Raw genomic sequence first — 25,502 nt, 5'->3', positions numbered from 1 at the left:
ATTTTTTCCGGCCTTAGATACTAGTTTTTTAAGGTCAACTATATAGCTATACGTATAACAGGTATAACACGTGTGCAGGTTTGATTCATATATTATTTTTATAGGTAGTGACTTCAAAGAAAATACGAATCAAAAATTATAATCCCGCTTAGTTACACGTCGCAATATGGCAGAAATTCAGCCTTATTCTTAGTTCGGCCGCATTATTTATTATTTTATACATTGAAAGAAGTACTTTCAGTACTAAAAGTTGAGGTAATAAAACAAAACCCGTAATTTATTATTTAAAACTAAATTTTCTTTTTTTCTTTACACATGATTTTTGTACTGCATTCTCTATAGGTATTAGGTTATGTTGAATTTAGCATGAATTTATAAGTGAATATCCCAGCAGTACACTTGAATGGATTGATCACGGATGCAGTAACACTGCGTAAACAAAAATGTGGCACAAACATGGATGTAAGGGTTGCTATAGTACCCTTTGGTCAGATTCAAAAGCGTGATGAATAATATCTTCGATAGCTCCAGGACTGTAAGTGGAAGCTTCTAAGCAGTGGACTAAGGACAAAGAAAGGAAAAGTAAAGGAAAACTCACGTATGCGCGACAGTTCTTCGTAAATTCCTTTTCTGTTCACTTCACTTTCTTTTCGCGAGAGAATCGACCACAGCTGAGGCGTTCAGGCGATTAGCGACACGTTTACACACGTTTTTAACACAACACGGCGTCCGCCATTACGGATTCTTGGAGCGGAGAAGCGAGCGCCCAGCACGATGTCTTTGTTGCGATTGATTTTGCGCCGGCGCAGCGTGTTTTTGAGTTAAGTGAAAGGCGAATTGGTGCGAAGGAGAGATATAAATATATGGGTACAGGAGTGTGAAGGAGAGAGCTGGCTTTAAGAATTTTAATTCTTACCATTTCCCCCGCCTGTGAGCTGTCAAGCTCGCAATTATGTAATAATAGAGAAAGGAGAAAAGAGATATAATTTATAAAATTAAAATACTTAAATATAGCTTTACTTACATATAAGTTTTTAAATTAAGCGGAAAATAATATTTAAGAGCGTAAAATATACTTAAAAACTAATCAACTATATTTAAGTTATTCTAGTGGATAGGCAAAGGACAAAGCTTTACCACTGGTCTAATAAAAGAACCATTTTTCGCTTCTATTTCAGCAACTCCGGTAGAGCCATGTCTACCAGAAAATGTGCAAGTTATAAGACCTAACGGCCGTTGCAAAGCGGAACTAACTCTTTCATATATGTTTAGAAAGGAAGCAAAACTCAAATCAAGAGCAAGTTCGAAGTGAACTGCCTTAAATACTAAACGTATAAATACACATAAGCGTGCGTTTCGTTTGCGAACCCCTCGTCCTCTTATGAAAGTTAGGTACAGAGGGCCGGCATAGTCTACTACGGTATGTCTAAAAGCGTTAGCTTGCTTTAAGAGGCGAGGTGGCAAATCAGCCATAATAGGAATTGTAGGTTTTGGATTTAATCTATAACCGTGAATGCATTTATGAATACGTTGGTTTATAGAGCGTTTGGCGGATAAAACCCAAAATCTCTGTCTAGTTACAAACCATAATATCTGAGGTCCAGCGTGAAGATTTTCGCGGTAGTAATAATCAATTATTAAAATAATGTGTCCTTTTTTAGGCATCAAAATCGAATGTTTGTGAATAAAATCAAAAGAGTAATAGCTCAAGCGAGCTCTGACATGAATAATGTTATCACGAATAAAATTAATTAATTTTTGAATAGCGCGTGAACATGCAGTTCCATTTTTTAATTTTTTAATTTCTATAATATGCATGGGGAGAGGTTCGTCCAAAGTCAATTGTAAAATCCATAATTCTTTCATAATCAATTTAGCGTAAAGAATTACGGGGCCTACGAGTCTTAAAACATCGTAGAGTTGCGCAGTTGCGAAAAGAATAGAGCATTTTGTACAATTTAGCGAGGGTTGAGATACGAAAAACGTTAAATAATCTTGAGCGGGAAACCAAAGCAAGCCTAAAATTTTGAAGTTGTTTTTATTATCAAGCGGTATGTCTTCAGATTGTCTGTGCGTTTTAGGTATGTGACGTAGTAATTCGGGGGAATTACTAGTCCATTTAATTAAGTCAAATCCACCGGAGTTAAGTATGTGGATCAGCTGCTCAGCTATCTCTACTGCCTCTGAAGTAGAAGAAGCAGAGGATGCGAGATCATCCATATGCACATCCCTTTCGATGATTGCAGCAGCGGGCCACTTCTCTCTCTCTTGCTTAGCTACTTCGCGGAGAGCTCGAAGAGCTAAGAAGAGAGAGGAGCGCAATGAAAATATGACACGATTGAGTTCGAACGTGTCTAGCGGGTCATCAATAGAGAATCTATATAAAATGCGTTGGTATTTTCGATGCGGAGGGTGAATTTCGATACACAAACACATTTGCCTTACATCGGCAAAAAATGCGATTTTGTAGAGACGAACATTTATTAAAATATTAAAGATTCCTGCTTGTAAATTGCAGCCTGTATGAAGAATATCATTTAGAGATATATCAGAGTCAGATTTCATAGAATCATCCAGGAAAATTCTGACACAAGTACTGATTTTATCATCCCGAATAACAGGTCTGTGAGGTAAGTAGAACCCTGGCGAAGTGGATTCTTCAGGAAAAACTCTAGAAATAACTACAGCAAAGCTTCCATCGCTGTTGGGTGTAGTTGTGCTGGCGTGAATATTCTTACAGTCTTGTTCTTCGGGACTCAAGAATTTCTGTTGCGGTACTTCTTCTACCTTCCAAAGTTTTTCTAAAAGATTATCAAGCGGTTCGGGACAAAAAGAGCAAAAGGCAGAAGTGTGCGAAAAATGCGAAAGAATAGGCGCATGCCCTAGGATAACATACCCTAGAGATGTCTCTATGGCTGACGGAGAGCTATCGTTACCTGAGATTTTATTAAAAAGCAGAATATCACAATAAAGCTTTACTCCGATTAATATATCTATACAGCCTGGTTCAGAAAAACTATCATCAGCTAACGGAATATCTTTAATTAAATGGTCTAAAGCGGATACATCAACTCGTGTGTTCGGTAGCTGAGAAGTTATTTCTTCTACCACCAGAGGGCGTATATGATATTCTTTAGTGTCATCGAATCGAGAATTGAATTTAAAATCGGAAATCCCAAGTATCTTTTGAGAAGTTCCACCGATTCCCTGAACTTCAAAGAAACGGCTTTGCGTGTTAACAGGTAACGATAGTCTCTTGCAGCAAGACATAGAAATATAATCACTTTGTGAGCCGGGGTCAATGAGACAGCGCACAAAGTGAGAGCGATTGTACTTATCTAGTACTTTAATTTTAGCGGTGCCTAATAAAGCGGTAGTAGCGGGGTGATTGCGATAATCGCGCGATATAGAACATAAAGAAGCGTGTCCATTAGCGGACGAGCTAATAGTAAGCTCAGACTTAGCGGTTTGCTCAGTCGATTTAGTGACTGGCAAATTAGCGTGCGGGTTGTAATCATTAGCGATTTTATTAGCGATAGGTTCCGCTTGAATAGCGGTTAGCGTTGAAGAATTATGGTGCGGTGCGTTTCGTGCCGTGGAATTATTAACCACAACACTACAATTAGATTTACTAGCGTTAGAAAAGCATAATAAAGAAGAATGCCTTAAATTACAATGGGCACAGTTGCGTGAAGAAGAACAAGAAGAACTTCTATGGAGAATACTTAAGCAATTTGTACAGTAAGAATTCTTCTTCACTACTTCGAATCTTTCGTGCGGAGACAATTTCATAAAGTGCGGACATTTATATAAATGAATATGTTGTGAATTTTTGCATAGAATGCATCTATTATCATTTGACTTTTCGTTATTTTCAGTGGTAACGAAAGTTTTAGTTAATTTAGAAATAGGTGAGCCCTTAGGTTGTGATTTATTAACAGCGTGAGAATCAGAAGATTTAAAATTATTAGTCCTAGATAGAACTTTACTTTGTTCCTTAACAAATTCAATTAAGTTTTCGTAAGAGGGCATCTTTTCTTTGCGATAAGTTATTTCAAAAAGCTTTACGGTATCTGCATCTAATTTTTGCAGTGCGAGATGTAACAAAATAAAATCAGTTAAATCTTTTAATTTTAATTGCTTAATTGCATCTACAGCGGAATTAAAATTGTTTAAAAATGATTCAAGACCAGCGGCGCTATTATTATTTAATGATTTAAAATTTAATAACTGATTTAAATATGAGCTTGCTAACGAGCGATTATCATCATATTTTTCAATTAAAGCTTTCCAAATAATATGGTAATTTTCAGCACAAGTTGGCAACCCAGCACAAACAGAAGAAGCTTTATCTTTCAATTTACTTACCAAATAAAATACTTTTTCATTGTCGGTAAGATTAGGGTTGTCATGTATTAAGTTTTTAAACTGTTGGTAAAATAAGGGCCACTGTTTTATATCTCCGGAGAATTCCATTAATTCAATAGGAGGTAGGCGAGATTTTATTTTAGGATAATTCGAGATTGACTGCATAGCAATATTTTCAGAGTTAGTATTTTTATTATTAGAATAAGTCTCTAACACTTGTTTCACGAAACAGTACATTTCTTCAAACGAAGTCCATGATTGGTAACTAATTGTAGATTTAGGATCGAATTTCATTAGTGCCAAATTATATTGATCTAAATTTAATTCGAACTCTTTGCGCAAAGTATCAATATTAGACGCCTGTATCGATAATGATGATAATTTGGTGCGGTCCGAATCGACTTGCGACGCAGTATCATAAATTCTTTGTAAGCGCGCAAACATTGCGTCTCTTTTCGATTCCAATAATAGTAGTTGAGTTTCATCTTTATCATACGACGTAGCAGCGGTATTTTTACTCATTTTGAATGTTAAAAATTAAAGTTACCTAATCAAAACAAGTTCCTATTTTTAAAACGTTAGTATCACTTTAATTAATTAAGTGTAGCGTTTAGAATCACAATAAATAATTGTATATTATTTTTACAACACAACAATACACAACTATCAATTTATTAAGTCGGTAAAACGTTAAAATGTTCGTAAACTGATAAGAAAGCGCGTGACCTTTAATGAGACACGCGTTTCGCGAGCGAATACAGTAGGTAAGCTAAGTACCAGCGAGCGGCCGGCACACCTACTTATTATAATAATTACCTACAGCCTACCAGAGCGACCTCTTCGGAGTGTTTCGAGTACGTAGCTATACAAGCGGTGCAGGCGCAGGGCGTTATATTTAGCGTATACTGGATAAGCAATTCGAAAGGCGTTGAAGAGAATACCTACTTATTTACAAATGGGTATTACTTATTACCACGAAATAAGGTTCAATATAATAGTTAGCGGGTGCGGTTAGCAGGAAACCAACTTATTCCTTTTTGCCTATTATTAAACGTCTTACTAACGTGTTACGTGACTTTAAACTTCAATAACATTCAATTATTATGCGAAGTATAACGAGAAATGATTCTAGATTCGACTGTAAGCAGTTCAACTCAACCCAATAATTACCTACCTGTAGTTGATGTAGGTAGGTAGCAATTTTATTTTAAAAAATCAATATATGTACAAATATGAAGTATTTATTTATTCTAGAGATATATTTACGTAATAATATACACAAAATAACTTATTATGTATACTTTACATAAAATAAGCGTTTATTTTAGCGAAAAATAGGTATCTAATATATTATGGCGGAAGTATTACGCAAAAATATACACAAAATAACTTATTATGTATATTTTACATAAAATAAGCGTTTATTTAACGATAAATAGGTATATAATATATATTGTGGCGGGAATATTACGTAATAATATACACAAAATAACTTATTATGTATATCTTACATAAAATAAGCGTTTATTTAGCGATACATAGGTATATGATATATATTATGGCGATAGTTACGTAAAAATATACACAAAATAACTTATTATGTATATTTTACATACAATAAGCGTTTATTTAGCGATAAATAAGTAAAACATAATGATAGAATCGCAAACGTGACACGTCACAGGCGGGGCGTTATGAATATGATGCGAGAAAATTATATTTTTATTTTATACGGAATCAAACTTCCGGTCGTAAGGATCCAAAAACTATGGTCAGATTCAAAAGCGTGATGAATAATATCTTCGATAGCTCCAGGACTGTAAGTGGAAGCTTCTAAGCAGTGGACTAAGGACAAAGAAAGGAAAAGTAAAGGAAAACTCACGTATGCGCGACAGTTCTTCGTAAATTCCTTTTCTGTTCACTTCACTTTCTTTTCGCGAGAGAATCGACCACAGCTGAGGCGTTCAGGCGATTAGCGACACGTTTACACACGTTTTTAACACAACACGGCGTCCGCCATTACGGATTCTTGGAGCGGAGAAGCGAGCGCCCAGCACGATGTCTTTGTTGCGATTGATTTTGCGCCGGCGCAGCGTGTTTTTGAGTTAAGTGAAAGGCGAATTGGTGCGAAGGAGAGATATAAATATATGGGTACAGGAGTGTGAAGGAGAGAGCTGGCTTTAAGAATTTTAATTCTTACCACCCTTTAAATGCGAAAGTGTGTTTGTTTGTTGGTTTGTCCTCCAATCAAGTCGCAACGTACAACGGATTGACGTGATTTTTTGCATGGGTATACTATAGACTATACATATAGTCTATAGTATACCCATGCAAAAATCATGTCTACATCTATACCCATAGACTATACATATAGTCTATGGGTATAGATATAGACCTAGAGAGTGAAATAGGCTACTTTTTATCCCGGAAAATCAAAGAATTCCCTCAGTGTTTTTAAAAACCTAATTCCACGCGGATGAAGTCACGGGCTTTAGCTAGTAGCATAGGAGTAATAGTGTCCTGTGGCTAGTAGCACCTAGTAGTAAATAAAACTTTTTGAGTCGTAGAGATCTTCTTCTTCTTCTTAATTTGCTTTATGGGAAGTCGTAGAGATACCAGACTACAGTGCGACAAGGCTCTCTTGCCACTTGATTGACATTGACAGGGGGGCGCTGTTGGAGAACAAAGGCTTAGAATATTCAAACAAGAACAAAGGGGACACTTGACGGCACCGTTAATTCCGATTTCGCCACGCGCCAAGATAGCCTTGTCGCACCGTAATTTATTTTTTGATAAAACGCCATCTAGTTCTAATTGCACAAACTAAAATTATGGAGATTTTTTATACTAAACAACATTAATTAGTTCTATCTGTTAAGACCCTGACATAAGTCGTGCTATCGCTATCTCATACACGGTTACACAGTAGGTACTTATCACAGAGTACTTTGTAATGTACTTACATCTGCCCAATCTGCCTATGATTCTATCTACGATTCTGGTGCCTGTATATTATAATACTCTTTACCTGCCTGTACTCTGGAATGGGCAACACCGTAAACAACTCCAATACAGTGCGACGAGGTAATCATTCATCTAAGGCGACGAGGCTCTCTTGGCACTTGAATGCAGCGTTGCCATATTATCTACGTCTTTTTACGTAGATCTACTAACTTTAGGCCTTTCCTGTAAACCTACGAACTTCAGTCCCAGAATCTACGTATTTTTTATCAAATTGTACAAAGTAATCGAATACCTACTTAGCCTTTTGAGGCTGAATGGGCATAATTTGAATTTCCTTTTCATTCATAAAAAAGGTTATTAAAAAAGTTCCCTTTTTACACAGTTACAGCAATATACGTGTGACTGTGTAAAATGGAACGTTCGCTTTGCAGAAACTGTCACTAGTGTCACTGTCAGAAATAAAGACTCTTTTGGCGCGTGGCGAAAATAAAGCCGCCATCTTTTAACGTCTCACCGTGAGACGTTAAATGGAGTGTTGCTAAGTAAAAATTTTAAATTTACTGTTTTTGTTAAATATTAGACCCATTCCATTAAAATAACATCATGATATATCCTAATAATATATTGTACATCATAAATGTGTCTGCATCTTATAGCAGGTAACTAAATACAGCTAGTCCATGGCCTATAAATGGTTTTTATTATTCTTTCTCTATTTGGAAACAGGGACGGCTTTCCCAATTTCTTATTCAGTTAAAATTAAATAAAACTTACATTGACATTTTCAATAGGTAGGTATAATCCGTAAAATTGATTATTATTTGCTGGCAGCCTTTGTTCTACAACTACACCCCCCTTGTCAATGTCATTCAAGTGCCAAAAGAGCCTTGTCGTACTATGTTTTTCGATTCAAAGTTCAAATTCAAACGGACTAACAACTTAATGAAAACCAACATAAGAAACAGACTTTCCACTGAAACACTAACTGGCCTACTTTTTACAAAAAGTAGCATAAAAAAACAGCGACCTTTGCAAGAGCACCTTAAATTTTTTAACAATTATATGTATAAGTTTCATTTGCGTGAGGCTGAAATTGATGAAAATGAATAAATTGTATGACAAAACACTACCTTACTCTCTTCACTTTACCCAGAAAAAAAAGTACGTAGATCTACGAACTTTTCATCCGAAATTTTTACTAAATCTACGTCTTTTTCTAATGTGGTCTACGCCTTTTTCAAAATCAGGGTTGGCAACACTGCTTGAATGACATCAACAGAGGGGCGCTGTTGGAGAACAAAGGCTTAAGAATAAACAAACAAAAACAAAGGGGACCGTCTTGACGGCAATGCTAGTTCCAACTTTTACCACGCGCCAGATAGCCTTGTTGTCTGAGGTAAAAAACAGTGGTGATTATATAAATATATATAAGATTATATTATATAAATATAATCTTTGGTCAACAACCTGAGAAGCACGTAGTGATTATATCATAGAGTAAAGTAATACACTGGAAATAGAGAGCCTTCTCATCTTCTCATAAGATTTTAATGTCACCCAAATTCCTAATGCAAACCTAGCACCATCTATTAGTTGGTCACCTACAACTGTAACTGTATACATACCTATAGGTATCTACATACATATATACCTACTATACCTATAAATAAATAGGTGGTACCTAATACGTGCATTATATAGGTAAACCAAAACCACAATAGACCTTTGACTTTACAGTGTTTTATTGAGTTTCAAAACAAGTATTAATTTAACAATAATACTTAATTTATTAGTGAATTGAAAACAATAAAACACTGAAAAGTCAAAGATCCATGTGATTTTGGTTTATCTATTTAATGCACGCAGTGTAACAGGACCACCTTTTTATTGGCATTAATTATTATAGGTTCATTTGAATAACAACACTGATTGTGATTTACTTTTTATTTTTATTATGTCTCACAGATCACTAAATGTTAATTTCACGAGAAGACGAAGAAGAAACCACTCGACTCGACGTACTAGTAACGGAATTTACCTTTCGCCAAAACAGAAAAAACAAAACACCATGCCGATTCAAAACACAAATGGCAGCTATTTGCAATCTCTGACCATAGAGTAAAGTAAATCAAGGAATAATTTAGTTCAGTTGACCAACTAATAGACGGCGCTAATAAAAACTACAATAGGTGATAATAAGCGACTTTCCGGCCCTGGATTATATTCTCTTTGCTGAGAAGTAAGAATCCCGAAGATTTAAAATAAATTAAAATAAATGCATTTTTCTAGTTATTTAAATTTATGCTACCTATTTCACTACGAAATGTGATAAAGAAATGAAATTTAAGTAGTGTTACATTTAACAAATTTGTATTCTACCGGCATTTAATATGCTCAGAGCAGTCGCAGGCATTTACTTCGAAAGCCGGGCTGTAACAAGACGAGATGGATATCAAATATTCCGTGAGTATATACCTAATATTTACTTATACATCTTAGTTTCAAGTGTACTGGTTTCATTTTAATTAAGAGATTTTTAGGTATTTAACAACAAATTAGAACTCATAGATAGGTTACTGTTTAAACACAAATACCTATCTACTGAATTAACCTCACAATAATTATATTTTACTGTTATTAAGAGATGTTACTTTTCAGGATTGTGCAACTGTTCCAGCGTGACTGCCGCGGCCGGCCACAAGGTACTTCGTATTTACTTACATAATGCTGGTTACATTAGGTATAGGTGAGGTTTGTCTGACTGCCTCTTGACTGCGCTAATGTAAAGGACAAGAAGTATACGTGTGTGAGACATTGCAAGGGCTGTAGATTGTGTCAAATACCTACATTCATTTGTTTTTTGTGCAAGCATACAAGGAAGCTGAAGAAGTACAGAACGGTAATATACAATATATACAATTTATACAATATGTATATAAATTAATTATTTCTACTGATTATTTTATTTATATATAGTATAATAGATGTTGATATGATGCCTGCGAATTTGTCCGTGTGGATTTAAGTTTAATCATAAAATTTTGCGGGAACTCTTTGATTTTCCTGGATCAAAAGTTGTTGGGGTACCAAGTGTACGGAACACTGAGCTGTGCGGCGTCAGCAATCTGCGCAAGCCTCGTGCTGGCGCCTGGCGCCTGATGTGGTTCGTGTTATGTTGCAGACCGTGCTGAGCGGCGCCGCGCCCCCGCCGCAGGCGCCGCCGCCGCCGCAGCCGCCGCCGCCCCCGCAGCCGCCGCCGCCCCCGGCGCCGCGCGCGCGGCCCTGGGCCGCCGCCGCGCTCGCGCTCACCGCGTCGCTCGGGGGAGTATGTTCCCACTTGTTGTGTGCTCTGTCTATAACAATGATCTCTATGATTCAAATGTTCCAAATATTCTGCGACTATGGTCTATTTGGGCTGCAAACTGCCAACACCCGTCTCGGCTTTATATCTAGTGCTTTGGTCTAAAAGTGTGGTGTAAATTGTTCACTTTTGGTTTTGTCTCAATAAAAAAAATAAAAAATAAAATTTGAATGTAGTTCTTACTGTCTGTAGACTGTGAAAAGAAACGTACATCCTCCTGTTCTCCGACATAATATATAAGATATGGATTTATTTTGTTGTTTTCAGATATACTTTTATCGCAAACTAAACTATGAAGAGGAAGACTCCCCGGCTTCCTCTGCCGCAGTGACAGGTGAGTACATTTTTTTAACTGGTTTTCTGGCTCTAGGTTCTAGTTCTTTTGAGTCTCAACTGAGTATTATTATTAAGTGATTTTAAAGATGAATCCGTACTTTTATTTTGACAATTATTTACAGCCATAACCACAACTGAGTAGGTTCTAGTTACAAGTTTCGACTCTGCAACCGAGTACCTCTGTGTCAGACGCGGAGCGCGAGGCGGAGGCGGCGCCGCCGGTGCCCGCGCTGGCGGAGCAGCTGCCCGCGCACGCGCAGTTCCTGCTGGTGGGCGGCGGCACGGCGGCCTTCGCGGCCATGCGCGCCATCCGCAGCGCGCGCCCCGACGCGCACGTGCTGCTGGTGGGCGCCGAGCGCGCGCTGCCCTACATGCGGCCGCCGCTCAGCAAGGAACTGTGGCGCGAGGCGGACCCGGGCGCCGCCGCCGCCTTCCGCCAGTGGAACGGGCGCCGCCGCAGCCTCGCCTACGAGCCCGAGGCCTTCTACACGCCGCCCGCGAGCATGCGCGACGAGCCGCCCGGCGCGGCGCTCGCGCGCGGCTGGCGCGTCGTGGCGCTCGACCCCGCCGCGCGCACCGCCGTGCTGGCGGCCGGCGCGCAGCGCCACGAGCTGCGCTACGACGCCGCGCTGCTGGCCACGGGCGCGCGCGCGCGCCGCGTGCCCGCCCTGCGCGCGGCGGCGGCGGCGGGCCGCTCGCTGGCGCTGCGCGACGCGGACGACGCGCGGCGCCTGGCGCGCGCGCTGGACGCGCCCGACGTGCGGCGCGTGGCCGTGGTGGGCGGCGGCTTCCTGGCGGCCGAGCTGAGCGCGGCGCTGGCGGCGCGGCTGGCGGCCGAGGGCGCGGGGCGGCGCGTGCTGCAGCTGTACCGCGAGGAGGCGCCGCTGGCGCGGGTGCTGCCGCCGTACCTGGCGGCGGACGTGGCGCGGCGGCTGGCGGCGCAGGGCGTGGCGCTGCGCGGCGGCGCGGAGGTGGCGGACTGCGCGCTGGAGGCGGACGGCGTGCGGCTGCAGCTGGCGGACGGCGGCAGCGAGCGCGTGCAGCTGGTGGTGGAGTGCGTGGGCGCGGAGCCGCGCGCGGAGCTGGCGGCGCGCGCGGGGCTGGAGCTAGCGCAGGGCGGCGTGCTGGTGAACGGCGAGCTGGCGGCGCGCTCGGGCGTGTGGGCGGCGGGCGACGTGGCGAGCTTCTGGGACGAGGCGCTGGGGCGGCGCCGCGTGGAGCACCACGACCACGCCGTGGTGTCGGGGCGGCTGGCCGGCGAGAACATGGCGGGCGTGAAGCCCCCGCAGACCTACCGCCACCAGAGCATGTTCTGGAGCGACCTGGGCCCGCAGCTCGGCTACGAGGTGGGTGGGGTGCGGCAGCGGGGCTGGAGGAGGCGACCGGCCCCGCTGACGGCGCGTGTGTTGCAGGCCATCGGCATCATCGACTCGCGGCTGCGGACGGTGGGCGTGTTCGCGGCCGACGCCGTGGGCGCCGAGCGCGCGCCGGCCGCGGTGGGGAGCGAGGCGGAGGCGCCGCGCGAGGCCGAGGCGCCGCTCGTGGCGGAGGCGCCGCGCGAGGCGGAGGCGCCGCGCGAGGCCGAGGCGCCGCAGCGCTTCGAGCGCGGCGTAGTGTTCTACCTGCGCGACGAGCGCGTGGTGGGCGTGCTGCTGTGGAACCTGTTCAACAGGATGCACGTCGCGAGGCAGGTACGTACGGCCGAGGCGAAGCCGAGGACTTCTGTTTAATGAAATGATATTTTTACTCGCAGTACACTCTTGACTTACACCTTAATTGAAGTGAGAAGAGAATTCCAAAATTCCCTTTAAAGTAAACGAGGTCGGTGATTGCTATTTCGGCCAGAAACAAACATAAACTCCTAAACCACGCCTGTGTGTGTGTCTGTGTTTCTGTGTGTAGGTGCTGGCGCGCGGCCACTTCGACGACCTGCTGGAGGCTGCCAAGCTGTTCACGCCGCTCGACGACGAGTAGCACCGCGCCGCTCGACGACGAGTAGCACCGCGCCGCTCGACGACGAGTAGCACCGCGCCGCTCGACGACGAGTAGCACCGCGCCGCTCGACGACGAGTAGCACCGCGCCGCTCGACGACGAGTAGCACCGCGCCGCTCGACGACGAGTAGCACCGCGCCGCTCGACGACGAGTAGCACCGCGCCGCTCGACGACGAGCAGCACCGCGCCGCTCGACGACGAGCACCACCGCGCCGCTCGACGACGAGCACCACCGCGCCGCCTTTTGTACTATATATTACTAAGTTATACGTTACAATAAACTAATTTAGTCTAATCATACAAGGATTTATTTTTAACCTTGCTTTCATTCCATCCGAAAAAAAGTTGGGACAAGAATATCTTAAGCTCGAAAACGCTGAACTTATTTATTTATAGAAATCAAAAAAAAACATGACTTGTTTGACAAAAGGTTTCCGTGAAATTCAGTGCAAAGAAGTTTCTGAAAAAGTGTTGTTCAGTAGCTAGCTATATGTACTAATGGACAAAATGAAAACAGATATCAAAAAGTAATAAACATGAGAGATATAGCCGACCAATATAACGTGTAGTGAATTCTTTGTAAAGTATAGGAATAAAACAGCAAACATAAGTTGGTAAAGTTGAAGACACAACTGAACCGTTAGGTTATGTTAGGTTATGTTAGGTTATGTTAGGTTATGTTAGGTTATGTTAGGTTATGTTAGGTTATGTTAGGTTATGTTAGGTTATGTTAGGTTATGTTAGGTTATGTTAGGTTATGTTAGGTTATGTTAGGTTATGTTAGGTTATGTTAGGTTATGTTAGGTTATGTTAGGTTATGTTAGGTTATGTTAGGTTATGTTAGGTTATGTTAGGTTATGTTAGGTTATGTTAGGTTATGTTAGGTTATGTTAGGTTATGTTAGGTTATGTTAGGTTATGTTAGGTTATGTTAGGTTATGTTAGGTTATGTTAGGTTATGTTAGGTTATGTTAGGTTATGTTAGGTTATGTTAGGTTATGTTAGGTTATGTTAGGTTATGTTAGGTTATGTTAGGTTATGTTAGGTTATGTTAGGTTATGTTAGGTTAGGTTAGGTTAGGTTAGGTTAGGTTAGGTTAGGTTAGGTTAGGTTAGGTTAGGTTAGGTTTTTTTTTTTTTTTTTTTTTTTTTTTTTTTTTTTTTTTTTTTTTTTTTTTTATATGCTAGGTTCCTCTAACGTAATTAGAGACTTTGTGTACTCTAAATTTTTGATTCTTTCATGCTAGTTCTCGCATTTGTGCTTCTCGCACTTTCGTTCTTCATACTATTTCTTTCTTTTATCCATCCTCTTTAATACGATGGGTGGGTTCCCTTCCTATGCTAAGCTAATTTTTGAGGGGTTTTTTATTATTTTTAGTCTTTTATTTCATAAATTCAAGGTTACAGTTTTTAACATTATACAATTATATTTTATTACATTATAGTCTTTGGTACGATCTTATTAACAATTTTTGTCTTATTATTTATATTATAATATTTTTACATTTTGTATGGCGTCAAAATTTTTCATACCGAAAGGAACAGAGCCATTTAATTTTCGTCCATGTTAATTTATGTATTCAATAATACTAAACAACATTGGGCCTTACTTTTTATTTGGCTCTGTTCCTTTCGTTGACAATTCTCACTACTCTCGAGCAAAAGGACAGGAATGTTTGCCTGCTTTTAGTGTTCCCGAGTATGGCGGGAATAGAGCCCCCGCACAGTTCCATTTGAATCTGCTGGAGTAGGTCCTCCCGTATTCGGCTGTGCTGCGGACAGTCGATGAGTAGATGTAAAATCGACTCATCGACAGTCTCATCGCAGACACAGCCAGGACTCTCCTTGAGCTTAAACCTGTGCAGGTACTCTGAGAACCCGCCATGCCCCGTTAGCACTTGGGTGATGATTCTGTCTACGTCCATTTTCCCTATAATCCTATACGCCACCACCGCATCAGGAAAAAATATCCTCGTAACGCCGGCCGTTTCACCGGCCCGGTATCGCCCGTTCCATTCCTCAAGCGAACGTTTTCGGATACTTCGCTTGACGAATGAAACGGGGCAGCCGTCGTAATCAAATTTGCGCTTCGACTTCAACGCCGCCTCCTTGGCCAGATGGTCGGCACGCTCGTTCCCCTCCAGTCCCGCATGGGCTTTGATCCAGAACAAACTTATACGTTTGTTCTGTATCAAAGCGTCTCTCAGGAACCCTCGCGCTTCCACCGCAAGGGGGTGGAGAGCTTTGGGATTCTGGAGCGTCTGCAATGCCGACAAGGAGTCTGAGTAAATGCCGACCGATCCGGCCAAGTTAATTGCAGCCATCCGTGCCGCCCGGCATATCGCCAGCAGTTCCGCCTGGTACACCGTGCAGTAGGCCGGCAACGCAAGCTTGAGGGTTTTGGTTTCGACGGCGCCACTCCATATGGATAGCGCTGCACCCACCTTTCCCTCAATCTTGCTGCCGTCTGTGTATATGTTGAAGTCATGGTCGTTGTTGGCCACGAGTTGCTCTTGGTTCACCAGGCACTTGAACTGCAGGTCGACATGACTGGCGGGATGCAGCGAGCAGAGAGCCGAGGACATCCGCTCCACCTCTCGATCTCCTATCTCTCGCTGGGGCACCCCCTTCCTAGCCTCATATAGCGTCGCGGCTTCGCGGACGCGGAGGTCGAGGGGGAGTATCCCAGCGAGCAACAGTGCCGAGTTCAGGGAGACAGTGCGGTATGCCCTACAGAGCTTCTGCGCGAAACCTCGTTGGACCACGTTTAGTTGTTTACGGATGCCAATCTTATCCACAGCAGGCGCCCACACGCTGGCGGCGTATAGGACTACCGGTTCAACCACCGCTATGTAGATTGTGCGGACTACCTCGGGATGGAGACCCCAGCTGACTTTAGCTGCTCGCGCCAACTGGTGATAAAAGGCAATTGCGCGCTTGCAGACACTCGCGACGTGGGCGTTAAATGTTAGCTTTCGGTCGATGATTAGCCCCAACAGTTTGATTTCGCCCGACAAGGCAATGTCAACCCCACCCATGCGAAGACGCGGGTCGTCATACTTCAATTTGCGCGTCATAACCATTGCGTTGGTCTTATGAGGCGCAAATCGAAGTTTGTTTGACTCACCCCACGTCCTCACACGTTCGAGGGTGGCATTGGCCTGCCGTTCGATCTCGAGGGCCGTCTCTCCCTCAAACACCAACACCACATCGTCGGCGAATGCCTGCACGTACACACCGCTTGTCTCCAAATCCCTAAGCAGTGGGTCCAGGAGCAGATTCCACAACATTGGTCCGCCGATAGACCCCTGGACGCACCCTTTCTCAGTAGCTACTCCGTGCTCTTCCCCACAGTATCTAACCTTGACACTTCTGTCGCTTAAGTAGCTGCTTAGGAGCCGCCGGATATTCATAGGGCATTTTTCTTCCGCCAGCCTGACCTTTATTTTCGGCCACCAAGCGTTGTCAAAGGCGCCCTCTATGTCCAGTGATACCAGAACTACGATCCTTTTGTTTTCCATGTTATATCTGATGTGCTTCACTAGGGTATAGAGGGCGTCTTCGGTGCTGCGTTGGGGCATAAAGCCGAACTGGCGCGTACTGAGCCTAGGCGCAAGATGAAATTGCAGCCTAGCGACAAGCATCTTTTCCAGAACCTTTCCGAGTACCGGAAGGAGGCCAATGGGACGATACGACTTTGCGGTCTTATAGGTGGCTTTCCCTGGCTTCCGAAGGAAGATCACCGTGGCCTCCTTCCAGGCCCCGGGAAAGTGGTGGAGTTCCAGGCACCGGTTGAAGAGACACAGAAAGAGCTCCGGGTTTGAGTTTATCGCGTGCAAGCATATATCGGCGGTGAATCCGTCCGCTCCAGGAGCCTTCTTCGGGTCAAAGGAACGACTCGCCTGTTTCAACTCTAAATGGGTGAAAGGAGGGTCCCCCGGATCCGAAGACGTCTCCCTGTCCGTGAGCTCGGCCAGGACCCTCACTCGTCGGTGCTCCTCGGAGTCCTGCACTTCGTTGTCTTTGGGGTGGTTAGGTTAGGTTAGGTTAGGTTAGGTTAGGTTAGGTTAGGTTAGGTTAGGTTAGGTTAGGTTAGGTTAGGTTAGGTTAGGTTAGGTTAGGTTAGGTTAGGTTAGGTTAGGTTAGGTTAGGTTAGGTTAGGTTAGGTTAGGTTAGGTTAGGTTAGGTTAGGTTAGGTTAGGTTAGGTTAGGTTAGGTTAGGTTAGGTTAGGTTAGGTTAGGTTAGGTTAGGTTAGGTTAGGTTAGGTTAGGTTAGGTTAGGTTAGGTTAGGTTAGGTTAGGTTAGGTTAGGTTAGGTTAGGTTAGGTTAGGTTAGGTTAGGTTAGGTTAGGTTAGGTTAGGTTAGGTTATGTTAGGTTATGTTAGGTTATGTTAGGTTAGGTTAGGTTAGGTTAGGTTAGGTTAGGTTAGGTTAGGTTAGGTTAGGTTAGGTTAGGTTAGGTTAGGTTTTTTTTTTTTTTTTTTTTACTTGTCGCTATGACAAGTGTCACCGCTCCCCTGACAAGATGTCAGAGACTTTTTTAGACTATAAATTTTGAATTACGCTAATTTGTTATTTATTTAATTTATTTATTTAATTTTATTTGTTGACAGAAGTGTCACTTTATGCAAGGTGAAAGGAACAGAACCATGCAATTTCTGTCCATGTTAGTTTATGTATTCTTATAATATAAAACAACATTGGACCTTTATTATCTGGTTCTGTTCCTTTCAATGACTATTCTCGCAATTTTCAAGCAAAATTCTAAGAATATTTTCCGGCTTGCATTGCTCTCCAGTATGGCGGGGATAGAGCCCCTGCACAGTTCTATTTGTATTTGCTGGTGTAGGTCCTCACGTATTCTGCTGTGCTGCGGACAGTCGATGAGTAGATGTAAAATCGACTCATCGACAGTCTCATCGCAGACACAGCCAGGACCCTCCTTGCACTTGAACCTGTGCAGGTACTCCGAAAACCCGCCATGCCCACTGAACACTTGAACAAGAGCTGGTGTTAGTGTTAACCTGCGCAAGATGGCATTAGCTCCTTCCACTGTTGGGAAGAACGACTTGGTGACTGCAGCCTTTTCAGTTATTTCATATCTATGTTGCCAAATTTTCACGGTTTCGTATCTGATATGTCTTTTGACAAAGGATATAGGGCACGCGTCGTAGTCGGGGGCTGTCTTTTTAGTTATTGCTGCTTCTTTAGCTAACTGGTCGGCTCTTTCATTGCCCTCGACCCCGACGTGAGCCCTAATCCAGAAGAGTCTGATTATTTTTTGTTTATCTTTTAATTTTTTCAAATTTTGTCTAATTTCGAATGCCAATGGGTGATAAGATTTTAAATTTTGAATAGTTTCCAAAGATGATTTTGAGTCACTGTAAATGTTTATCTGCTTATCTTTACATTTGATAGCAACATCGGTGGCTCGGTACAGCGCATACATTTCGGCCTGGTATACTGAGCAGTACGATTCCAAGAGGAATTTCTTTTTTCCGGTTTCTATACCATCTCTCCAGTACACCAGAGCTGCGCCGACCTTGCCGCCGATCTTGCTACCATCCGTGAATATTTGCAGCCCTTCCCGGTCGCTCTTCCCAACAGAGGGATCCGATATGTCCTCTAGTTTAGCGTAGTTAATGCCTATCTCTTGCGCAGGGTGGAGAGCATCCAAAAAACACTTCTTTGTCTCTACCAATCTGTCTCCTAACACATCTTGTTGTTTTCCTCTCTTTGCTCTATACAGTCTTGCTGCTTCTTGCACCCTTAGATCTAGAGGAAGTAGCCTGGCCAGGGCTAGAGCCGCGGGAAGTGACACTGTTCTATATGATTTTATGATTTTTTGAGCGAACCCTCTTTGCACGGCATTGAGGTGCTTCTGAATGGTCAGCTTCTGCGCGGCTGTAGCCCAGACGCTTGCTGCATAGAGCACTATGGGCTCTATTACCGAGACGTAGATCGTCCTGATGATCTCCGATCTCAGTCCCCAGTTTATTTTGGCTGATCTAGACAGAGGCTTGTAAATATTTAGCACTTTTGTGCAAATATATTTAACATGGCTGTTAAATGTCAACTTTCTGTCTATGATCAGCCCTAGGATTTTTATTTGTTCTTCCAGGCCAATCATTGCACCCGCCATGTGTATGCGTGGGGTGTCATATTTTAATTTCTTAGTTATGACCATTGCGCTGGTTTTGTGCGGTGCAAATTTTAATTTGTTTTGCACTCCCCACTCATACACATAGTCCAGGACCCGATCAGCCTGCTCTTCTATTTTTGGGACTGAGTGTCCGGAGAACACCAGAACGACATCGTCGGCGAACGCCTGGCAATATACGCCTCTCTCTTCGATTCCGTTGATCAAAGGATCCAGGAGTGCATTCCAGAAAGTGGGCCCCCCTATGGACCCTTGCACACACCCTTTTGTTGTTTCTGTAGTGCACTCCTGGTCAGCGTATCGCACGCTCACCCTCCTGCCTTGAAAATAACTAGTGACAAGTTTTCGTATGTTATGTGGGCAGCCTTGCTCCGCGAGCCGACATTTGATGGCGGGCCACCATGCGCTATCGAAGGCTCCCTCTATGTCCAACGAGACCACAACATTGATCAATTTGTTTACCAAGTTTTCACGAATGTGCTGCACGAGGTCATAGAGGGAGTCCTCTGTGCTGCGCTGAGGTGTGAAGCCGTACTGCCTGGGGTTCGCTTTCGGTAACAAGTGCCATCGGATTCTCCGTACCATCATCTTCTCCAAAATCTTGCCGAATATGGATAGTAGCCCTATCGGTCGATACGACTTGACATGATTGTAATCGGATTTTCCCGGTTTCCGTAGGACCACTATGACGGCTAGCTTCCAAGATGTTGGAAAGTGATATAATTCGAGGCACTTGTTCAGTATCGCGAGAAACACCTCCGTGTTGGACAGTATGGCTTCAGCGCAGATGTCAGCAGTGAACCCGTCCGGCCCGGGGGCTTTCTTGGGATTGAAGGTGTTCGTTACGTATACGAGTTCCTCTCTCGTGAACGGTGGATCCTGTATATCGTCTTGCAGCAATTTGTCAGAATTTTTTGATTTATTTCTAGTTTCCGAATGTTCTATACTATCTTCTGTTTCTAAGTCTTGTGGGAAAAATGTTGCTGCTAGTAATTTTGCCGAATTTTCTGGACTTAGAACAATTCCATCGCTCACGAGCGGTTTGTCTTCGTATCTGCCAGACGTCCTTCTTATAACGCGGTATATCCCGTCCCACAAGCTTTCTCGATCTTGGGTGCGGCAAAACTCTTTCCAACTTCTAATCTGTGCTTTTGCAGCTTCTTCTTCATACTTTTCCTTTGACTCGAGGTAGTCGTTTACGACTTTCTGTTTACGTTGGGGTGGTTAGGTTAGGTTAGGTTATGTTAGGTTAGGTTAGGTTAGGTTAGGTTAGGTTAGGTTAGGTTAGGTTAGGTTAGGTTAGGTTAGGTTAGGTTAGGTTAGGTTAGGTTAGGTTAGGTTAGGTTAGGTTAGGTTAGGTTAGGTTAGGTTAGGTTAGGTTAGGTTAGGTTAGGTTAGGTTAGGTTAGGTTAGGTTAGGTTAGGTTAGGTTAGGTTAGGTTAGGTTAGGTTAGGTTAGGTTAGGTTAGGTTAGGTTAGGTTAGGTTAGGTTAGGTTAGGTTAGGTTAGGTTAGGTTAGGTTAGGTTAGGTTAGGTTAGGTTAGGTTAGGTTAGGTTAGGTTAGGTTAGGTTAGGTTAGGTTAGGTTAGGTTAGGTTAGGTTAGGTTAGGTTAGGTTAGGTAGGTAGGTTAGGTTAGGTTAGGTTAGGTTAGGTTAGGTTAGGTTAGGTTAGGTTAGGTTAGGTAGGTTAGGTTCTAGTTGGGTTAGGGTTCGTGTTAAGGTTAGGGGTGATCAGAGTTAAGTGTTTAACCTAACCTAACCTAACCTAACCTAACCTAACCTAACCTAACCTAACCTAACCTAACCTAACCTAACCTAACCTAACCTAACCTAACCTAACCTAACCTAACCTAACCTAACCTAACCTAACCTAACCTAACCTAACCTAACCTAACCTAACCTAACCTAACCTAACCTAACCTAACCTAACCTAACCTAACCTAACCTAACCTAACCTAACCTAACCTAACCTAACCTAACCTAACCTAACCTAACCTAACCTAACCTAACCTAACCTAACCTAACCTAACCTAACCTAACCTAACCTAACCTAACCTAACCTAACCTAACCTAACCTAACCTAACCTAACCTAACCTAACCTAACCTAACCTAACCTAACCTAACCTAACCTAACCTAACCTAACCTAACCTAACCTAACCTAACCTAACCTAACCTAACCTAACCTAACCTAACCTAACCTAACCTAACCTAACCTAACCTAACCTAACCTAACCTAACCTAACCTAACCTAACCTAACCTAACCTAACCTAACCTAACCTAACCTAACCTAACCTAACCTAACCTAACCTAACCTAACCTAACCTAACCTAACCTAACCTAACCTAACCTAACCTAACCTAACCTAACCTAACCTAACCTAACCTAACCTAACCTAACCTAACCTAACCTAACCTAACCTAACCTAACCTAACCTAACCTAACCTAACCTAACCTAACCTAACCTAACCTAACCTAACCTAACCTAACCTAACCTAACCTAACCTAACCTAACCTAACCTAACCTAACCTAACCTAACCTAACCTAACCTAACCTAACCTAACCTAACCTAACCTAACCTAACCTAACCTAACCTAACCTAACCTAACCTAACCTAACCTAACCTAACCTAACCTAACCTAACCTAACCTAACCTAACCTAACCTAACCTAACCTAACCTAACCTAACCTAACCTAACCTAACCTAACCTAACCTAACCTAACCTAACCTAACCTAACCTAACCTAACCTAACCTAACCTAACCTAACCTAACCTAACCTAACCTAACCTAACCTAACCTAACCTAACCTAACCTAACCTAACCTAACCTAACCTAACCTAACCTAACCTAACCTAACCTAACCTAACCTAACCTAACCTAACCTAACCTAACCTAACCTAACCTAACCTAACCTAACCTAACCTAACCTAACCTAACCTAACCTAACCTAACCTAACCTAACCTAACCTAACCTAACCTAACCTAACCTAACCTAACATAACCTAACATAACCTAACATAACCTAACATAACCTAACATAACCTAACATAACCTAACATAACCTAACATAACCTAACATAACCTAACATAACCTAACATAACCTAACATAACCTAACATAACCTAACATAACCTAACATAACCTAACATAACCTAACATAACCTAACATAACCTAACATAACCTAACATAACCTAACATAACCTAACATAACCTAACATAACCTAACATAACCTAACATAACCTAACATAACCTAACATAACCTAACATAACCTAACATAACCTAACATAACCTAACATAACCTAACATAACCTAACATAACCTAACATAACCTAACATAACCTAACATAACCTAACATAACCTAACATAACCTAACATAACCTAACATAACCTAACATAACCTAACATAACCTAACATAACCTAACATAACCTAACATAACCTAACATAACCTAACATAACCTAACATAACCTAACATAACCTAACATAACCTAACATAACCTAACATAACCTAACATAACCTAACATAACCTAACATAACCTAACATAACCTAACATAACCTAACATAACCTAACATAACCTAACATAACCTAACATAACCTAACATAACCTAACATAACCTAACATAACCTAACATAACCTAACATAACCTAACATAACCTAACATAACCTAACATAACCTAACATAACCTAACATAACCTAACATAACCTAACATAACCTAACATAACCTAACATAACCTAACATAACCTAACATAACCTAACATAACCTAACATAACCTAACATAACCTAACATAACCTAACATAACCTAACATAACCTAACATAACCTAACATAACCTAACATAACCTAACATAACCTAACATAACCTAACATAACCTAACATAACCTAACATAACCTAACATAACCTAACATAACCTAACATAACCTAACATAACCTAACGGTTACCAGTTGGTCAGTAAGTTTACAAAGTTATAAATGCTGCTGTCTTCCGTATAGTTTATTCGAGAAAGCGTCCCTGCTGGCTACACGTTATGTTGGTCGCTTATATCTCGTTACATATTTACTTCGTGTTAATCCTGATTATCACAACACTATCGTTGTGCTTTGTGGTAATGATCTATGATTTTACAGATTTTTGAATACAACGGTTCAGGAGATAAAGAGCGAACTTGAAGTAGCGTAATAGAGCCACTTTATTTTTCAGTGTTTCGTAACCGGGTTCACTTTGTATAAAGTATTTGTAGGTATGTATATACCTAATGGACTTCAGTTGGCGGCACTATTATGGAAGGTACTTAGTTGTAAATTGTTATGTATGGCTGTATGTTGATAAGTGGAACAAAAGTTCCACTTGTATTCCAATGTAATTTTATCAAGAACGACTTTTTCTTTGGGGTCGTCAAAAACGGAATTCGCTCATTGGTTGAGGCAGCAAAGGCGCCCTTTTTGAGCTAAAGAGGTGAAAAAATATCACACGATTTCAACTTGTTGTTGTTGTTGGTTTGGCAGGGAATGTTAGACCCAAGTGAGCCACCGCGTCCTCGTGTCGCTCGTCTCTGTCGGCCGCGGCCTCGTCACACTGGATGTGGCGTCGTCGCGTCGGTCGGGAGCTCGGGCTACAGCTACAGCCCTCGTCTGTATCTCGCAGATGCGTGCGACGCCACCACCTCGGCATGAGGGAAGGTCTACAGCGCCGGACTGACTTGTATATGCGAACTAGTGATAAGCGAGTAGGTGGGCGAGGCCATCGATGACGGACCCACGCCGGTGAAGCCATGGATTTTGCCACTTTTTGCACGGATGGAGAAGAATCGTTCGATATCGTATAAAGTTTATTCTATGTAAATTGTACCCGCTACGGTATTATTATACCTACGATAAAATTGTATTTAAAGTAACAGGTACAGTTTACAAAGAACCTAGCTGTAATTTACAGCCATTTTAAAAAAAATATTTTTAATACATTGATGACATCCAACTTTCATACAAAAATAGTTTGTCCCCAAAATGCGATACGAAAACAATCACCAATATGACGGATAAGTAGAACATAAGGGAAAGTAGAACATAAGGCAACTCCACGCAGTACCTATAGTACCTACTATAGACGCCATATTGTATGTTTGGTTTGTGTCACCTGTTCGGGACACTGTGTGTGCCGAACACTGAACTGTGCAACGAAATCCTCCTTCAAATAAAAATATCAGGTATAGAAACATTAAAACGTGCTGAATTCATATCTGGTTTCCTGTCATGGTTGGCTGTCAGGTGTGATAATATAATTATAATTGATATGATTCTTTTTAAATTGCTCAAAATTCAGTATTCCGTTTCTAGATTTTTTTTTTTTGTTATTCAGATACAAGTTAGCCCTTAGCTTTACACTGTTTAAATCGTATCAGGAACTACAAACCTATTTTGAATTGATGGAATGGATACAAACACATCAACAAACAAATATCTTTCTTCGTACTTTCGCACTTATTGAATTTTGTGAATGTATCAAATAAAATTTTAATAAATATTTCGGTATGGTCCTAGCTTTACTCTGAATAATGTTACTTTCGTGTTTCTTTATGTTACCGTAACATAAAGTATACTCAGAATAATGTTACTTTCGTGTTTCTTTATGTTACCGTAACATAAAGTATACTCAGAATAATGTTACTTTCGTGTTTCTTTATGTTACCGTAACATAAAGTATACTCAGAATAATGTTACTTTCGTGTTTCTTTATGTTACCGTAACATAAAGTATACTCAGAATAATGTTACTTTCGTGTTTCTTTATGTTACCGTAACATAAAGTATACTCAGAATAATGTTACTTTCGTGTTTCTTTATGTTACCGTAACATAAAGTATACTCAGAATAATGTTACTTTCGTGTTTCTTTATGTTACCGTAACATAAAGTATACTCAGAATAATGTTACTTTCGTGTTTCTTTATGTTACCGTAACATAAAGTATACTCAGAATAATGTTACTTTCGTGTTTCTTTATGTTACCGTAACATAAAGTATACTCAGAATAATGTTACTTTCGTGTTTCTTTATGTTACCGTAACATAAAGTATACTCAGAATAATGTTACTTTCGTGTTTCTTTATGTTACCGTAACATAAAGTATACTCAGAATAATGTTACTTTCGTGTTTCTTTATGTTATCGTAACATACAGTATCAATGTGACAAAGTGACAACATCCACGGCCTCGCCCGGGTGGTCGCAGGATGGTGGTGATGGGGAGGGTGGTGGTGGGGAGGGTGGTGCAAATGAAAGTCTCTTGTAGTCAGACACAGTGTATTCGCGG

General features: G+C 41.9%; 2 protein-coding genes across 2 annotated transcripts; one reads left to right on the top strand and one right to left on the bottom strand.

Annotated features, from left to right (window-relative positions):
- The first annotated feature begins 9,563 nt into the window (after positions 1 to 9,563).
- LOC117996487 (apoptosis-inducing factor 1, mitochondrial-like) lies at positions 9,564 to 13,320 on the top strand. Its single transcript, XM_034984545.2, has 7 exons — positions 9,564 to 9,795; positions 9,991 to 10,034; positions 10,514 to 10,657; positions 10,961 to 11,027; positions 11,219 to 12,375; positions 12,442 to 12,720; positions 12,932 to 13,320. The coding sequence occupies exons 1-7, from the start codon at positions 9,723 to 9,725 to the stop codon at positions 13,001 to 13,003; spliced, it is 1,836 nt and encodes a 611-aa protein (XP_034840436.2). The 5' UTR covers positions 9,564 to 9,722; the 3' UTR covers positions 13,004 to 13,320.
- A 1,309-nt stretch (positions 13,321 to 14,629) lies between these two features.
- Positions 14,630 to 17,022, bottom strand: LOC138404762 (uncharacterized). The gene has a single exon (XM_069509682.1). The coding sequence runs from the start codon at positions 16,663 to 16,665 to the stop codon at positions 14,635 to 14,637; it is 2,031 nt and encodes a 676-aa protein (XP_069365783.1). The 5' UTR covers positions 16,666 to 17,022; the 3' UTR covers positions 14,630 to 14,634.
- Between the last annotated feature and the right edge of the window lie 8,480 nt (positions 17,023 to 25,502).

The sequence above is a fragment of the Maniola hyperantus genome, chromosome 3 (genome assembly GCF_902806685.2).
Source record: "Maniola hyperantus chromosome 3, iAphHyp1.2, whole genome shotgun sequence".
Lineage (NCBI taxonomy): Eukaryota > Metazoa > Arthropoda > Insecta > Lepidoptera > Nymphalidae > Maniola > Maniola hyperantus.
Note: the sequence above shows the minus strand (reverse complement) of the source record. Positions and strands in the feature narration are given on the sequence as shown.

Excerpts from the sequence above, each read along its gene's own strand:
- LOC117996487 (XM_034984545.2), top strand. The coding sequence starts at position 9,723 with ATGCTCAGAGCAGTCGCAGGCATTTACTTCGAAAGCCGGGCTGTAACA. Across the intron at positions 10,035-10,513 it reads CTGCCGCGGCCGGCCACAAG|ACCGTGCTGAGCGGCGCCGC; the intron begins GTACTTCGTATT and ends GTTATGTTGCAG. Across the intron at positions 10,658-10,960 it reads TCACCGCGTCGCTCGGGGGA|ATATACTTTTATCGCAAACT; the intron begins GTATGTTCCCAC and ends TGTTGTTTTCAG.
- LOC138404762 (XM_069509682.1), bottom strand. The coding sequence starts at position 16,665 with ATGCTTGTCGCTAGGCTGCAATTTCATCTTGCGCCTAGGCTCAGTACG.